This window comes from Thermoascus crustaceus (assembly GCF_041956765.1).
Source record: "Thermoascus crustaceus strain CBS 181.67 unplaced genomic scaffold VTN00scaffold_3, whole genome shotgun sequence".
Classification (NCBI taxonomy): Eukaryota; Fungi; Ascomycota; class Eurotiomycetes; order Eurotiales; family Thermoascaceae; genus Thermoascus; species Thermoascus crustaceus.
Window position 1 is genome coordinate 2304342 of NW_027192529.1, and position 17266 is coordinate 2321607.

The 17266-nt window shown below is 55.2% G+C and overlaps 8 protein-coding genes across 8 annotated transcripts; 4 read left to right on the top strand and 4 right to left on the bottom strand.

The window, feature by feature from the left end:
* Nucleotides 1-130: 130 nt before the first annotated feature.
* Nucleotides 131-3492, top strand: VTN00DRAFT_6018 (uncharacterized protein; the record flags this gene model as incomplete). The annotated part of the gene is made up of 4 exons (XM_069432608.1): nt 131-205; nt 257-846; nt 905-1049; nt 1117-3492. 4 exons carry the CDS (start codon nt 131-133, stop codon nt 3490-3492), a joined length of 3186 nt encoding a protein of 1061 aa, XP_069288450.1.
* Nucleotides 3493-4068: 576 nt separating this feature from the next.
* VTN00DRAFT_6019 (uncharacterized protein) lies at nt 4069-5537 on the bottom strand (the record flags this gene model as incomplete). The annotated part of the gene is made up of 2 exons (XM_069432609.1): nt 4069-4987; nt 5056-5537. 2 exons carry the CDS (start codon nt 5535-5537, stop codon nt 4069-4071), a joined length of 1401 nt encoding a protein of 466 aa, XP_069288451.1.
* A 473-nt stretch (nt 5538-6010) lies between these two features.
* Nucleotides 6011-7672, top strand: VTN00DRAFT_6020 (uncharacterized protein; the record flags this gene model as incomplete). The annotated part of the gene is made up of 1 exon (XM_069432611.1): nt 6011-7672. The coding sequence occupies one exon, from the start codon at nt 6011-6013 to the stop codon at nt 7670-7672; it is 1662 nt and encodes a 553-aa protein (XP_069288452.1).
* A 262-nt stretch (nt 7673-7934) lies between these two features.
* VTN00DRAFT_6021 (uncharacterized protein) lies at nt 7935-8522 on the bottom strand (the record flags this gene model as incomplete). Its single annotated transcript, XM_069432612.1, has 2 exons — nt 7935-8087; nt 8157-8522. 2 exons carry the CDS (start codon nt 8520-8522, stop codon nt 7935-7937), a joined length of 519 nt encoding a protein of 172 aa, XP_069288453.1.
* A 920-nt stretch (nt 8523-9442) lies between these two features.
* On the top strand, nt 9443-10486 carry VTN00DRAFT_6022 (uncharacterized protein; the record flags this gene model as incomplete). Its single annotated transcript, XM_069432613.1, has 3 exons — nt 9443-9553; nt 9612-9794; nt 9857-10486. 3 exons carry the CDS (start codon nt 9443-9445, stop codon nt 10484-10486), a joined length of 924 nt encoding a protein of 307 aa, XP_069288454.1.
* A 1121-nt stretch (nt 10487-11607) lies between these two features.
* VTN00DRAFT_6023 (uncharacterized protein) lies at nt 11608-12048 on the top strand (the record flags this gene model as incomplete). The annotated part of the gene is made up of 2 exons (XM_069432614.1): nt 11608-11825; nt 11949-12048. The coding sequence occupies 2 exons, from the start codon at nt 11608-11610 to the stop codon at nt 12046-12048; spliced, it is 318 nt and encodes a 105-aa protein (XP_069288455.1).
* Nucleotides 12049-13126: 1078 nt separating this feature from the next.
* On the bottom strand, nt 13127-14825 carry VTN00DRAFT_6024 (uncharacterized protein; the record flags this gene model as incomplete). The annotated part of the gene is made up of 5 exons (XM_069432615.1): nt 13127-13208; nt 13264-14339; nt 14392-14559; nt 14634-14734; nt 14816-14825. The coding sequence occupies 5 exons, from the start codon at nt 14823-14825 to the stop codon at nt 13127-13129; spliced, it is 1437 nt and encodes a 478-aa protein (XP_069288456.1).
* Nucleotides 14826-15986: 1161 nt separating this feature from the next.
* VTN00DRAFT_6025 (uncharacterized protein) lies at nt 15987-16781 on the bottom strand (the record flags this gene model as incomplete). Its single annotated transcript, XM_069432616.1, has 1 exon — nt 15987-16781. One exon carries the CDS (start codon nt 16779-16781, stop codon nt 15987-15989), a length of 795 nt encoding a protein of 264 aa, XP_069288457.1.
* Between the last annotated feature and the right edge of the window lie 485 nt (nt 16782-17266).

Below are 17266 nucleotides of genomic sequence, written 5' to 3' on the forward strand. Positions count from 1 at the left end.
CCTTCTCTCTCTCCTCCACCGCCTTCCTCTCTCTCGCTAGCGCCCTCACACGTGACCCCCATCCCCCCCCCCCCCCCCGGCTTGGCAGCCTCTATTCATCTATATCAGACGTCCCGGCTCAGGGACCAGCATGGACTCGGCCATGTCTGCCGGCCCTCCTGCCCCGGCCGACGATCCCCAGCGTCTCGTCGCCGACGCGAAGACCGTGCGTGTTGCCCCGTCTGGCTGTGAATTCAGACCCCTAACCGTCTCCTAGCTCGTAGCCCAGCTCTACGATCCCGCAAACCAGAGAAACCCCGCCAAGGTCAAGGCCATCCAGGAGCATCTGCAGCTCCTGCAGAAGAGCCCACAAGGCTGGGTGATCGCAGATGGTCTCCTGTCCGGTGAAAGCATAGACGCGAGGTTCTTCGGAGCCCTCACCTTTACGGTCAAGATCAATCATGATTGGTGGGTGGCTGTGGTCTCCGCCATAGATCTAGATCTCCCGACTGACTCCGAGAGCAGGGCGCAGCTGAACCAGGACGAAGTCCGCGAGCTTCTGGCGCGTCTCATCAATTACTATGTCCTGCTCGTCAACCGCGGCGACAAGCCTCTGGTGGTCCGCAAGCTGGCCTCCAGTCTGGTGGCCATCTTCCTGAAGCCAATCGGTCTCTGGACCCATCCCCTGAGGAACCTAGCCGTGTCCCTTGCGAATGGCAGCCACGTTCCTGAGGAGCAGTCTGGGACGGTTGATTTCCAGAATGCAGCTCTCCCGGCTCTCAACGACGCGCAGGTCGTTGCGCTGCTCTATTTCTCTACCACGCTCGCCGAGGAAGCAGTCAAATGGAGCTCCGAGGCACGGCGCAGGTAAGTCGTCGCTCTCACCGTCGTGCGCGCCCTTTGCCTCGTTTCTAACCTGTACCAGCGGCAACGACCATCCCATTGTAGAGAACATAATGGATGGATTCGTCCTCGCGGAGTTCGTCCTGAGGCATCTCATTCAGCAAGAGGCGTCCGGTAACCCAGTCTCCGAGGACGCGCCAGGAAGTGAGGCTATCAATTCATACCATGTGGGTTTTTTCTTATATATACACCTCCCCTCTCCGACGAACAGCCAAGCTGACAAGATGAATCTAGGCCTGGCTGAATGTACGAGGAGCTATCCCCCTGCCCGAACCGATTCCCGCAACCCAACTCGCTTCTCCCACAAGCTGTGTCATACAGAGTCTGAGAGTTCCCAGCCTGTCCAGGAAAGCATCCGAGGTGCTATCGGAAATCCTGGTATCGCTGGAGAGTATTTTCAATCAAGAGCACCAGAGTTCCATTCTGGAATATCTTGTCAGTGACGTTGGCACCTCCCACGTCGTTGCACTTCTGGAGTCCGACTTCGACGACGAGCACATGGTGTTCTTAGACCTTCTTCTGGCCTATTCAACCCTGAAGCAAACAGATCTGCTCATAGGACAGCTGAACCCACAGCACGACAATGTGCTGACGTTCCTTCATACTCTCTTCCATGGCCCCGGCTATGCGGCGGTCGACGACAAGGCATGTGTATACATCCTGGAGTGGTGGACCGAAGCCGCCGACAATGTGCAGGAGATCTTCATGAATACGAAGGATCCCTCATCCTTGGAACGTGCCAAGCAGAATCTTGCTCGTGTCGTTCTCGACTCGTTCGCCAAACTTACGTACCCTGACCCAGAGACGCTAAGGGGTTGGAACGACGAGGATCGAGGCGAGTTCTCTTCTTTTCGCCGCGATGTTTGCGACTTCCTGTCGGCTGTCTATCCCATGCTGGGTGTCGAACTCATCCAAGTGTTCCAGGAGCGTGCGAAGTCGTCGTTGGAAAACCAGGACTGGAAGACCTTTGAGGCGGCAACATTCTGTCTGGCTGAGCTCTCTGAGGCCGTCGACGAGAACGAACACGCCGATGAATGCCTCAACGCCATCTTCTTCACTCCAGAGTTTGCCGCTCTGTGTGCTGGCAGGGATGTCCACATATCCACCAAGGCTCGCCAGACTCTTGTAGAGATGCTTGGGAAATACAAATCATTCTTCGAACGGACCCACGCGTTGCTCCCGCGTGTGTTGACGTTCCTCTTTGCATCTCTGAATGTTCCATCATGTGCTCCGGCAGCATCTCGATCTATCTCCCACTTGTGCAAGTCATGCCGTTCCGCGCTCACCGCGGAGCTTCCCGCGTTTCTTAACCAGTTCGACCAGCTCCGGATGAACTTGAGTCACACGGCCACAGGCCAGACTTTGGAACGGGTTCTGGAGGGCATTGCTGCCATCATCCAGACCTTACCGACAGACGAAGACAAGGCAGGCTGTCTCGAGCGGATCCTGCGATTCTTTCATGAGCAGGCACAGGCCGCCAGGGCGGAGGCGAACCGCGGCGAGATCGACATTGCTCGCGACCACGCGCAGCTGGTGCTTCGCTGCCTTGCAAGCATGGGCAAGGGTCTTCGTGCAGACGGTGATGCGGTTGTGGACCTCGAGGGCCACACGAACGACCCATATCCGCCGACATTCTGGAACGCGGGCAAGGGCGCCATCTCGCAGAACCTGATCATGCAATGCATGCAGTTGCTCATCAACAACTTCCCCATCGATGTCACCATCATCGAGGCAGCATGCGATATCATGAAGGCCGGCTATACCGAGAGGACAGGCCCGTACGTGTTTCCGCCGGCGATGACGGTGAATTTCGTCAAGAGCATCCCGCTGGGGACTCCGGGAACCGACATGGTCATGGGAACTGCGTCCGCGTTTCTGGCCTCACATAGCGCGCACCCGGAGCGGATCAGCAACGAGGTCGTCGCGCTGATCACCCACGTCTATGAGACGTTCCGTTTCGTCCAAAACCCGCAGAGCGGTGACCCCGAGATCGTCCACAGCGGCATCGACTTCCTCACCCGCCTGCTGCCCAAGTATCACAAGATCCTCTTCTCCATGACCTCTCCCCCTCCGGAGCCTGCTGCCCCCGGCGGCGACGCACCCCCAGCGGTCCTGCCCTACCTGATCCACTTCACCCTCCTGGCCCTCCAGGGCCGCGACCCCCTCCCCCTCCGCTCCGCCTCGCAATTCTGGACCGCCTTCCTCAACCTCGCCGCCGACATGGACCCTCACCCGGCCCCCGACCCGGCCGCGGACCCCAACAAGCGCCGCCCCGTCCAGGAGGCCATCCACGAGTGCCTCGCCCCGCTCTGCTCCGTCCTGATCCAGCAGATCGCGGGCAACTGCGCCCGTTCGGACCTTGACCACCTCAGTGAGGTGCTGAAGAAGGTCGTCTTCAAGCACCAGGGCCTCGCGCGGCCGTACCTCCACGCCGGGCTGTGCGGTCTGGACGCCAACCCGGCGGACCAGGGCCGTGCGTGGCCGGAGAAGGCGGAGCGGGAGCGGTTCCTGGCCATGGTGCTTGCGGCGCGGGGGTCGAGGCAGACGAATCAGCTGGTGCGGAGCTTCTGGTTGAAGTGCCGCGGGGCGGGGTTCGAGTATACGGAGTGAGGTGGGCGTGATGTGATATCTGGCGGTACTCCTCCTCAGGTCATGAAGTCGTGGATGGATGAACGCCGGGAGGAGACCCCGTGGTGCATGATTCCATTCCAACTCCTGCCTTCTACCTTCTTCCCCTTCCACTTCCCGTTTTGCTTGTTTCTTCGGAGAATTTAGCTGGGGTACCTTAGGTGCTGTACTAGCGGTGAGACTGATTCGATTCTGTCTGAGACGAAATTTGATTTTTTATTCTTTTGATAGGAAATGAAATAAAAAGAACTTATTTTAAGTCTTGATTCGGTCAGTGTATTCTGTAGTGTATTTTGATATATCCAATATCCAGTGTGTACAGTAAGCAGTCTTTGCAATAACCGAAGACGTTTAGGAGAACCGAATGGACCTTACAAAGTTCGTTCCATTTCATCGAAACAGATTTTATATACATCTTTTGTACATTTCATAACTTCATACTGTATCTTATTTTATCTTCTTTGATTTCCAATATCCCCGCTGAAGGGGATAGATAGGATAGGCTAGGGTATATAACGGACAGGACACATAAACCACACGAACATACAGCAATGTCATCTAGGTCCTGTAATCACCGTTAATAGTCACATACTCATGACTGAAATCGCAGAACCAATACACGGCCTCCTCGCCACCGAGTCCGCTCTGTCCCTTCTCCCCACCGCCGAGGTCGACAACGATCTCGAGGTCCTCATCTTGCAGGATGGCGCTGGCGCGCTCCTCGTCCACCTTCTCGGGCTCGCCGTTCACCAGGAGCTTCAGGACGGGGCTGCCGTCGACGGGCCTGAAGCTGACGCTGGTGCGCTCGGGGACGACCGTACCGGGCGCCACGCCCTGGGTGTATCCGATGGCGCAGAGGATGCGGCCCCAGTTGGCGTCGCGGCCGTACAGGGCCGTCTTGACCAGCGGCGACCGGGCGATGGTGGAGGCGATGAGCCGGGCGGATTCGTAGTCGGGGGAGTTCTGGACGCGGACGGTGACGAATTTAGTGGCGCCCTCGCCGTCGCGGACGACGAGCTGCGAGAGGGACTGCGCGAAGGAGGTCAGGATGTCCTGCATGGCGGTGTAGTCGTTGGAGGAGGTCGAGGTGATGGGCGCGCCGCCGGCGGCTCCGTTGGCGAGGAGGGCGACGGTGTCGTTGGTGCTGGTGTCGCCGTCGACGGAGATCGAGTTGAAGGAGCGCGACACGGCGTGCGTGAGGAGGGACTGCAGCGCCGAGGGCTCGATCGGGGCGTCGGTGCAGAGGACGCCCAGGAGCGTGGCCATGTTCGGGTGGATCATGCCGGCTCCCTTGGTCATTCCGGCGAGGCTGTAGGTGCGTCCGGGGGAGGATGGGAGGGTGAAGGTCCGGGAGAGCAGCTTGGGGAAGGTGTCTGTGGTGCAGATGGCGCGGGCAGTGGTGAGCCAGGCGTCATGCGTGGAGGAGAGGTTCGTGTGCGCGAAGGGGATCATGTTGAGGATCTTCTTGATTGGGAGTCTATATCCACCGTTAGTTCAGTAGTCCTTTGAAAAAGAGCCGACAGTTCTTTGTATGATTAGACGTACCGCTGCCCGATAACACCGGTGCTCATGACGATAGTGCTGGGTTCATCGAGCCCGTTGCACTCATCCACCTTGGCTCCCATGCTCACGGCATCTTCGAGACCTCCCTTTCCGGTAACAGCATTGGCGCAGCCCGAGTTGATCACCACCGAGCGGATGCCCCGTCCTTGCCGTTTCTTCAGCGTGTCCTTGCTCACCTGGACCGGGGCGGCCTGGAACTTGTTCGTCGTAAAAACCGCCGCGGCGGAGCATGGCGTCTCCGACGTGATCAGCGCCAGGTCGGGGAACTTGGTGTTGGACGCCTTGACGCCGACGTGCGTGCCAGAGACGAGGAATCCCTTGGGATAGGTGCCAGAGGACGGGATGTACTTCTTCTTGGACGCGGGGATCACCATGTCCAGCGGGGCGGAGTAGCAGCGCACTTGGCCCTTGGCCATCCGTGCGAAGGCAGCCACTGGGACTGCGGATTGGACGGCGAGGATCATTCTGAAGAGGACAGATGGCTCTTTATATCAGATAAAGTAATAGAATGTGAGAAAGAACGAGAAGATCAAACCGGAAGAGCGATTGACTCAAGGACCCGCGCTACAAGCGCTATAGAGGAAAAGCAAGTACTCCGCAGGGTCGAGCTGGACAATCGCCCGCCGCTGGACACAGACTCTTCAGGACACCCGGCTCTTGATGTCAGACCGGACGACGGAGAGCAGCTCTTCAGGCCATCGACTCGAGAGAAGGAGACGTTGAGGCTTTCAGTTTTGTGAGAGCGCCGATATCGCGGAGCGGAAAAACCGGACGGGGCCAGTCGCGTGCCGACGCGGAGACGAGACGAGTCTGGCCTTGAAGACACGCCGACACGAAGCAAGGGAGTCTGCATCACCCCTTCGATCCCGACGGGCGTCTGTTCGAATGGTGGTATGTCCTTCTTTTCTGTTGCCTCCCTGAGCGTGTTCTCACCGACATGAAGCGCAAAGAACCGGACTCGAGCTTGGACGATGACCGCCCGTCCGTCTCGACGCCGAAGAGGCAGAGAACCGCCGCGGCCAATGGCACCACGTATGTCTCCATCGCAGAGAACGGCAGCACGACAATGACGCCGTCGAAGCGTGCGCGGATTGCGGACGGCAATCTGCCGCCATCTGGTCTCAAAACCCCTACGCAGAGGAACAAGGCCAAGTCGCTCTTTTCCACGCCTACGAGAGATACGAAGCTTTCTACACCGGCACGGGCCAAGAATGCGGACCGGTCTGCGAAGAGGAAGAGCGCCCGTGTCCTGCTGGAGCAAGATGAGGATGATGTCTGGGACGGGGCTGACCGTCTGGCAGAGGAGATCTTGGAGGAAGAGAGCGATAGTGGTGCAGCTGGCAACGGGGATCAGGATGTGAGAGAGTCGATCGAAGCAGACGCCGGAACATCAGCGGCGGAGAATGCCACAGAGACGCAGACGCCCAAACGCCGTCGAGGACGACCCAAGGGCGCAAAGAATAAACGGTCGCCAACCCCTGAAGGCGAGCTGCCGCCGCACGAGCGGTATTTCTTCCAGAACCGCGCGGGCCCGCCGCAGACGTCGAATAACAACCTGTCCAAGGTCTCCCTGCTGACACATGAGGAGTACTTCGAGAAGCTGGGGCAGTATGTCGACCCGCACAGGGACGAGAGGGAGCTCCTGCTCCAGCTGCACCGGCGCTCGTTCCCGCAGTGGTACTTTGAGCTGCGTGAGCAGTTCAACATCTGTCTGTACGGGTATGGCTCCAAGCGCAGGCTGGTGCACCAGTTCGCAGATTGGCTTTATCAGCGATCCTCTTCCTCTCCTCCGACCATTGTCGTCGTCAACGGCTACACTCCCAGCATCTCCATCCGTTCGATCTTCGCAACGATCGTGGCCGCCGTCCTCGGTCCTGACACACCTTCAAAGCTTGGAGCGCAACCGACGGAGGTCCTGGAGTTCCTCCAATCCGTGCTGAGGTCCCGACCATCCGCCACGCCAGTCACAGTCCTGATCAACTCCATTGATGCGCCTCCGCTCCGTCGATCGTCCAACCAGGCCCTGCTGGCGCGGCTGGCAGCGTCTTCAGGGATCAACATGCTCGCAACGGCTGACACTCCGAACTTCACCCTCCTCTGGGACGTCAGCCTGCGCGATCAGTTCAACTTCGTCTTCCACGACTGTACGACGTTCGCGCCGTACGAGGCGGAGATGATGAACGTGGTGGACGAGGTGCACAACCTGATCGGGCGCCGGGGCCGGCGCATCGGCGGCAAGGAAGGTGTGGGGTTCGTGCTGAAGTCTCTGCCGGAGAACGCGCGGAACCTGTACCGGCTGCTGCTGACGGAGCTTCTGACGAATCTCGGGGAGGGACATGCATCGGACGACGAGGACGGAGAGCAGGACCACGCTCGGAAAGACAACGACGAGACGGGGGTGGAGTTCCGCACGCTGTACCAGAAGGCGGCGGAGGAGTTCATCGCGTCGTCGGAGATGATGTTCCGGACGCTGCTGAAGGAGTTCCACGACCACCAGATGATCACGTCGCGCATGGACGCGAGCGGGATGGAGGTGCTGGGGGTGCCGCTGTCGCGGGAGGAGATGGAGGGCGTGCTGGAGGAGCTGGTGTTGAGTTAAGTCTTCCCCGAATCGGAATCTGCATCTGCATGAAACTGGAAATTGCATGATACCCATGAAGCAGAACCATCCTATGTACAATTTTTGCATCTGAAAGCGTATCAATTAATATAGATAAATTAGTCGTCATATATAGCATATAGAATATCAAAGGGCGCAGTATCTCATTCACATCAGATCTCTCAACCTCATGCTCATCGCATAAAACGTATCCAAAAAAAAAACATGCAATTGAAAGAGGCAAAGCAAAAGACAAGATGAACTAAAACTGCGCAAACGCAGCCAACGCCATCGTGGCTCCGAAGCTCGTCTTGAAGGGGACATTCCGCCTCAGGGCGGCCTCGAGATCGTAGCCCCGGACGTACCGCTGCAGCCGGTTCAGCGGGAGGAGATTGTACCCTTTCGACGCGGCCCACTATGTAGCCACCATATCAAGTCAGTCTTGATGAAATCATATATATAAATAAAAGAGATGTAGACAGACCTCAACAACAACAACCCCAACCCCCACCGCGAAGACCACCACCCTCGAAAACGCCCTCAGCCCCAACCCCGCCAGCACCCCCAGCACGCTCCCCAGGCTGATCTGCCGCATCGTCGCCGGCGTCAACCACCGTCCGTCGCTTCTGTTCCTGCTGCTCGTCGTTCCCTGTTTCTGCACCGCCGGATCAAACGCCCACGCGGAGTGTTCCGGTCCAGCGTGCTGCGCGGGGACGGGCACGGGGGCGGTGAACTGGCATTGGAGGGGCGGAGCGCGGAGAGGGGAGGAGGGGTGGAGGAGAAAGAGGGAGATGGGGAGGGAGGTGTAGAGGAGGGTTTTGGAGGGGCGGGTGAGGAGGAGGGTTGTCATTTCGTTTTGTTCGCGAGTTGAGTTAGGTAGTGAGTTGTGTCGTGTCGGTCGTCGGTTGTCCGGGGAGGAAGGGAGGGAGGTTCTTTCCTTCGCTGGTTATTAGGAAAGTTTTTTTTTTTTTTGCGGGTTTCTGGAGTCCGGAATAGATGTAGAGGTCTCGAGATTACAAAGAGGAGAGGAATTGAGGTCAATTGGGGGTGGGTAGAACAGACAGACAGCTGTACTCGGTGTTGATGGTGGTTGGCATCGGAGACGGGATGTTGATCTCCCGTGACGTCAGCGACGGGTCAGCCAGAAACGGATGCGGGTAGATCAATGGATTCCATTTTAAAAGTGACGGGTCTAAGTTATCTGTGTGATGCCTGAGGAACTACATGCATCTGCTCGATAGCTGTCATCTGAGATAAGTGTCCTGTTTAGGAGATACAGAAAAGAAGCTTCTACTAAAGGCAAACCAGATCCCGGCCGATAGCGGCGTTTGCCTTTTTTTTTTTTTTTTTTTCAAACTGTATCCCTGAGCCCGAAAACGAGGATGCAACACGGAGAAATATCCTATTACCACAGACAGGATGTACGACAGGGTATACAATGCATGTAGACAAATTCATGTCTATGATCGTCGATGCACCCGGTAAAAAAAAAACGACGTTCGGCGTTCCTGACGTCCGCAGCAAAACGCCGTGATTGGCCGCCGTCCGGTTCCGTTTCCCGCGGGCCGGAGTTTTTTGCTCTTTTTTTCTGCTCCGGACGGTGGGGAACGAAGAGGAGGGCAGTTGGGAGAACAGACATCTTATCAGTCTGTCTGGACCTTCTGACTCACGGCGTTCTCTCTCTCTTCCATAACCTCTTCTTCATCCTCCACCCTCTCTCCTTGACGGCCTTTTTTTTCTGTCCAACTGCTGCTTTTTTGTCCCCTCACCATGGCCTCCGAACAGACCAACGGCTCCTCCGCCCCCGACTTCACCGTCAAGGCCGGCCTGGCGCAGATGCTCAAGGGGGGTGTCATCATGGACGTTGTTAACGCGGAGCAGGTAGATCCCTAGATCACTACTTCAGGAGATTTTCAAGATTGCTAATGATCGACTTCAGGCCCGCATCGCGGAGGAGGCGGGCGCCGCGGCCGTCATGGCTCTCGAGCGCGTCCCCGCCGACATCAGAGCCCAGGGCGGCGTCGCGCGCATGTCCGACCCCGCCATGATCAAGGAGATCATGAACGCCGTCACCATCCCCGTCATGGCCAAGGCCCGTATCGGCCACTTTGTCGAGTGTCAGGTCAGTACCTTCCCCCTTCTTCTACCCCGTAGAGATAACTGCTAACGCAGGTATGCAAATAGATCCTCGAATCCATCGGCGTCGACTACATCGACGAGTCCGAAGTCCTCACCCCGGCCGACGACAAGTACCACGTGACCAAGCACTCCTTCAAGGTCCCCTTCGTCTGCGGCTGCCGCAACCTGGGCGAGGCCCTGCGCCGCATCTCCGAGGGCGCTGCCATGATCCGGACCAAGGGCGAGGCCGGCACGGGCGACGTCGTCGAGGCCGTGAAGCACATGCGCACCGTGAACGCCGAGATCGCGCGGGCCCGGGGCATCCTGCAGTCCTCCCCCGACCCCGAGCCGGAGCTGCGTGCGTTTGCGCGCGAGATCGGTGCGCCCTATGAGCTGGTCCGGGAGACGGCGGAGAAGGGCAGGTTGCCCGTCGTGAACTTCGCAGCGGGTGGTGTGGCTACGCCTGCGGACGCGGCGCTCATGATGCAGCTGGGTTGCGATGGTGTGTTTGTTGGATCGGGGATCTTCAAGTCCGGTGATGCGAAGAAGCGCGCTCGGGCTATCGTCCAGGCCGTCACGCACTACAAGGACCCGTCTGTGCTGGCCAGTGTCAGCGAGGGGCTGGGCGAGGCTATGGTTGGTATCAATGTGTCGCAGATGCACGAGGCTGATAAGTTGGCCAAGAGGGGGTGGTAAGAAAAAAAATATTTTTTTCATTTCCTCTCCCTCTCTCTCCCTCCCCCCCCCCCTTTTCCGGCCATTCCTTAACTACTACTACTACTTTTTCCTTTTGATCCTGTTCACGATCTTGTTCATGTTCATGTCTCATCATCATCTCATATACACGGGGCTGCTGTCTGTATGTCTGTTCTATCCTGTTCTTCTTCCTCGCAGTAGTATGTAGATACGAAATAACTCTCGGGAGCAAGGAAAAAAGCGACCTCTGTGCAAAAAAAGGGAAAAAAAACATTGCATCAGACAAGATGTCAAACTACATGACCACATACTTTTTATACTTTGTAAAATGACTCAACCTTGGAAGACCTGTGAATTCCCCCTTGCGGTTAGCTTTTCCCCTTTGGGTATGGTTCGCGCTGTATGCCTGCCTGTAACCTTCACTGTCCCCAGTGATATATACCTTGTTCCAACTTCTTCATTCTCCCTGTTCTCCCCTCCTTATTCTGCACCTGCCAGGTCGCCTTTTGTTCCCTTGTCAACATGCGCCTGGCCGTCTCATCGATGGGCGTTTGGTCGCCTTGATGCCGTAAATGTGGTCTCCCAACAGGCCTCCACCTACTACTTCTACTGGACTACGGACGATTTGTTCGACCTCTACTTTTGGTCCTGGTGCGTGTCGATGCCTCCAGGGCTGGCTCCCTGTCTTTCTCGATGGCAAGTATGTATGTACCTAGATGAGACCGTGATTCTCTGAGTCTCAACAGGGTGTCGGGTGTGTATGTAGTCTGCCTCGTTTTTTGCCCCCCACTTTCCTTTTTCCCTGCTCATCCATATCTCCCCTTGCAAAAAGCAAGTGCAGCACCCATCTGAAATACCGAAGTTGGCGCAAAGTGGAATTGACATGAGCACCCCGGGTTCGGACTTGAAGATTGGGCCAGGCCTCATCCGAATCACTCGGGGCCCCATCTCTGGCAGGTGGGCTTCTATCATGTCCCGGAGATACCGGAGCTGCTTCTCGTAGGCCGGGAGCGCGAATATTTCTCCTGGTTTCTTAAGACTGAGGCCTACGATCCGACCAGCCTCGATGATGACGATGCCATTGATGAATATGTATCTCTCAGCCCGGTGGAATCCGCAGCATGTGCAGCTTCTTCCGGGAGGCTGAGACTCTGCGCCGGAACCACGAGGCAGCCAGGAAGAAGAAGTTGACGATCCCTGTCCTGGCGATTGGAGCCGAGTCTTTCATTGGCAAGGAGGTCAAGAACCAGATGGACCGGGTTGCGGAGAATGTGACGTATAGAGAGTTCACGTATGGCCATCAGCTGGCTGGAGAGTGTCCGGAGATCCTCAGCAAGCGGTATCTTTCTTTTCTTCAGTCTCTCTAAGCGACTACCTATTCTTCCGGAACTCTGCAACTTAGGATTTTAAGCGTGTGCCAGACTGGTTTTGATGCCTGAGATATTGTGTTGCACCCAGCCAGCTTGGTTGTTGAGGTGCAAAGTAATAATGGCAACCCACGACAGTTCAACACCCCAGCTCACCCCAACCTGGTGGGCTTGCTGACACTGTCACCCAATTAATAATGATGCTAACACACTGTATAGGTGGAACTTCGGTCCCCGTCTGGAACTTTCTCTCTGTTTGGACCCTGCCTCTCTGTCTGATGAACTTGTTTCTACATTTGCAGCTTTCTCGCTACCTATCTTCCCTCTCGATATGGATCTGCCTTTCCCGTCCAGTCTGCTGTTAGTTGGCAGATCCTTTGAGTAGAAAATTTGATACGTCGCTATGCTACGCCCTGATCATTACTCTCATATAACATAGCAAAATCATTGATGAAATCGAGGCCCGAATCCTTCCTTCTGGATAAAAACCTATATTGACACTGTGCTAGATGCAACCAACGCCAAATAGAAGGGAACAGCAATAAACCCAATCTACTCTCTTTTCTGTATAAGCCTGAAATTCTTCCCAGTCACCCACGAGATTTCATCTGCTTAGGTATCTTCGGTCTCGCCAGGAAAGAAGCATTCATTTGCTGATCCGGGGTACTTTGACCACCATACCCAGCTGCTGGGTCTCTTCTAATGTCTTCTGTTTTGGAACTGGATATTATGCGTAGACTTCTTACTTTGCTAGTTGACATCACAATGGAGGTTCGTGGGGTGTTGGTGGCTCACTAGGCAATTCCTTCGTTGAGGGTGACCAGCGGCCACATGGGTTCGTAGTTGAATGTTAAAGACCTGACCATTCTTTTCGACCTGAATAATCAAGAAATATATCTGCAACACATTCAATGCAAAATTCACAGGCTTTCCGAAGCAGAGTTTCGCAGAGGACACACTCAGATTAGTGGAGCTCAGATTAGTGGAGAATACTGTTACATTCAATCATCATAAACGTTGTTACACCCGATAGATCATTTTAGGCATATGGACACATCCAGACAGTAAAATATTGTTACATCCAGATGGTGCTAGGTCACAGCTGCGGCTTAACCCCTGTCACATTTTTTTGATGCTCCAACCCGACCACATGCTCAATTCAACATACCGCCACAGCCATAATGACAATGCACCAACTGACATAATCTAAAGAAATAGAATTATAGAATGCCTACAGTCTCTCCTCATGCTTCATAAAAGGGTTGATTCCCGTCTAGTTGCCAGGGACAAGGCCTTTCAGGCCGGAGCCGAAGTCGCCTTCTCGGGCGGCGATTTCAAAGTATCCGTAGATGATTCTGCAGATCTGTCAGCAACTACTCTGGATGTCAATATGTGCAAGCGCAAACTTACGTCACAGCCAGGAGGATACCAGTACCGCTGCCAAGAGCTCCGAGGAGGTCAGAGGCAACGGACAGAGCGCCAATGCAAGCACCACCGAAAGCGGCGGCGGTCGGGATGACCCTCTTCAGCTCCTTGTACATGCTCTGCTCACGGTGTCCAGCCATCACGAGTCCCTGATCCTTCAGCTGCTTGGCAACGTCACGAGGGGAAGAGCCAGAGACCTCAATCCAGGTCTTGGAGAACAGAGCGCAAGCAACCAGCATGAAGGTGACATAGACGGCGGTGTGGATCGGGTCGAGAAGAGCCTCCTTGAAGTTGAGGGGAGGGGACATGTAGTACGCAATACCAGAGGCGGCGTGCAGCTGAGCAGATCCCTCGCGCGGCTCCCACACACCGAGGAGCCTGACAAGCAGGTTGTCCGAGAAGCGAGAGTACAGCATCTGGCTGACAAGGAAGATGTTGGAGCACAGAGCGGACTGGAGCATGATAGGCATGTTGGAGGTGTAGAAGAGGCGGACGGGGTAAGATCCGCGCATGCCACGCTGGCGGGAGGACTTGACAGGGATCTCGACACGGAAGCCCTGGAGGTAGATGACGGTCGCGAAGACAAGAAGGGTAGCCAAGAGGTTCATGATGTTGGGAAGGTTCTGGCGGTAGAAGGCCTCACGCAGAGCGCGCTGCTTGTCGTTCCAGGTCAACAGCAGGTGGAAGAGGGCAATGATAGCACCCTCGAACTCGGGACCACGGCCGGTGTTGATGGTCGTGGGAGAGAAGGCCTTCCAGACGATCGACTCGCAGATGTTGGTCGCGATGAACAGCGAGATACCGCTTCCAAGACCATAGCCCTTCTGCAGCAGCTCATCCAGAAGAATGACAACCAGACCAGCAACGACCAGCTGCACGATCAGGAGAACGCAGACACCAGCACCGAGGTCGCTGGGCTGGCCGTAGAGACCGGTAAGGACGTAGACACAGGCCTGGCCGAAGGACAGGATAATAGCGAACAGCTTCTGAGCAGTCTGGTACAGCTCACGGTCGGTCTTCAGGTCGAGGTTGACGTCGATGAGGTGGGTTCCGGCAAGGAGCTGTGGAACAAGTTAGTACACCATCACCGACATTCCAGCCAGCTGTACATACCTGGAAAACCATGCCGGAGGAGATGATGGGAGTGATACCCAGCTCCATCAAGGTACCCCGGTTACTGGCCAGCATCATACGCAGCCAGTAGAGCGGATCCGAAGTGTCGGATGAAACGATACCGTACAACGGCATTTGGCTCATCACCAGGAAAATCAACAAGGTCAACTGTGCGCGGGAATATTATCAGCTTCAAACGGCGTCTTTCGCGACCGGCTTCCAGGGGGGAAAGAGGGACATACACCCGTCCACATCAGCTTCTGGTTGAAGGGAACCTTGGTTTCCGGAGAAGCCACCTCCGGCAAGAGGGGCGTAAAGGGCTTAATTAAGTCGAGGAAACGTACTGCGTCGATGTCAGCATCTCACGGCGTTTTCACAGGGCTGGGTTGGGATGCGCGATTTGGCGATCGCGTGCAACACTTACGTCCGCTCATTGTGACGGTCCGCTTCCCAGATTAAATCAATGGGAGAGAAAAGAAGAAAGAAAGCTGGATTCCAAACCAGCCAAAGGAGCGAGCGATGTATTAAAATAAAAAGAAGTGGAAGGAAGAGGAGAAGAAGGGAAGATGATGGCCGTCTGGGGGAAGAACAGGAGTCGGAGGTAGAAGATGAAATGTGCTTGCTGTCCACTTCGTCGGGCACGCTAACTCGTTAAGGACACTTGGTCGGACCGCCCGGGCCCAGCCTCCAGGTAAACACGGAGCATCACCAACGTCGATGCATGCTCAACAGATGTGGACACAGGGCTCTTGAAACTCTGCATTTTCTGTATTGTGTAGTTTCTTTACCCAGAACCAAATGAAACCGTCAACTCCGGGCCCTTAGAAGGTAACAGGAAGCACTCTTTCTACTAACCTCGGTGAATGTGCTACCCCAGGTACGATAGGTGATAGATCCGTGCCCAGCCTAGATAGACGTTCTTTTATCTGTTAATTGTCCCATTTGAAGCTCCATAAAGAATATAGCCTATTTTTCTTAGTCTACATCTGATGCCTTTTCTCGATTACAACTTGCGAGAAATTTGTGCCAGCGTAACAATAATGACAACCCTGTGATGTGTGTACGCAGTACAATTGTCAATACCTACAGTACCCTCACCGATACCGCGCACTGATTCTTTGCGTGTCAATGCATCGATTAAACTAGCCTGAAGGGTCTGTGACCCAACAAATGTAGTCTTTCTCCGCAATTTCCGTGATATTTGGCCAAATCGTCTGATGTTGAGAGCCAGACTTCAAGGACTCATGCATCCTGTTTCTGGAGCCAAAGGAACTACCTACATAGGCACCTAGGCACCTATGGAATTGTCTAAGGGTGTAAGAATAAATATATAAGCCCAATAGGCCAAAATTCATAAGCTATTAATTAAAAACACCTAAATTATGGGGGGTCATAACTCTGCTAAATGTAACCCCAGCCAAGCCACCACTATCGCACCCAAGACGGAGGGGTGTCTTAATATCCAAAACCAACCACAAACATACCCAAGTGGATAGCCGCACCTATTAGGTACCTCTGATATACAGGATAGAATTCCAAACAATGTTAAGCACCAAGGACATCTTCAATATCCAGAGCATGCTGTATCCACTGCTTCAGACGACATGATCCGTGCCCATCGACGTATTTGGCCCAACATTCTCTGCTTCACCATCTACGACAGCATCCGGACCGTTTATCTTCTGAGTATTCTCCTCATCCTTTTCCTTCTTCACGACGCCCGGGTTGACCTCTTTTCCGGCAGCGGTATCTGTATCCGTAGCCCCATTCTTCCCCTTCCCCTTCTCCTCACCCTGTCTCTGGTTTTGACTATCCTTCTCCATAACACCATTCGCACTCTCCTGCTGCTGCTGTTGCTGCTGCTCTCCTCCCTTTCCAATCTCACCTCCATGAGCACGGACAACACCCTCGGTACTCAGCTTTCCCACCACCTCCGCATCCCAATCGACAACCCCAACCCACCGAAGCGCATAATAAACCCCCCACCCCCAGAACCATGCCGCAACTCCCGACCCCGCTGCGACAACCGACACCGGCAGCACAACGAACAGAAACCCGACCCCGACGCAGAACCCCGTGAACAGCACCGCGCCCAACACTCCCGCAACCAGAACCGTCACCAGACTAGCGACCAGTATCCCAACGGCAGAGAGGAGGAACAGGAGGAGCGGGAGGACGCAGAAGATGAGTTGCGACAGGAGGAAGGTCGCGAGGTGTGGATGTGATGTTGCGAATGTCGTCAGGCGGGATTGGAGTGCGGAGCGGCGGGAGGGGGGCAGGATGCGGTCGAGGGCTGCGTGGGCTTTGGCGAGGGCGGATAGGAGGAGGGGTTGGATGGTCGAGAGGACAGTTTCTCGGTCTGGTGGTCTGGGGATAGAGGTGGCTGTCATGGTGTGCGGTTGTTCGTTCCCCCCCGGGGCAGTTTGGTTCTGTTTCTGTTTCCAATGTCCAATGCTTGTTCTTATAATGTAGAATAAAACAAAAGGCCCTTTCTGTAGTTCATTCAAGAAGAACGAAGATCTTCGGTAGGTTAGGCAGGTAGGTATGTAGGTAAGATCAGAATGATCCCGGAGCGCTCCTCGATACGGGCAGCGGGGAATCACAAAGTTTCCTGTCCAAGATCTCCAATTCAATTCAAATCCTTAAACAAAAGAGCATTCAAAAGATAATTTAAATAGTAAAAATATAATAGCCATTGTAAATTCGAAAGGAGAATTAGAAACAGCGGGGTGATGTGATGTTGAGACCTTCGTTCGTCCAACCCCTATTTTCTGCCGCCTTGGAACAGGCTCAGCGCCGTGTCGATGACGCAAGGCGGTGTGTGACGTCCGTACGACTCCCAACCTTGGAAGAGAAGAGTGACATGGGCCAATCA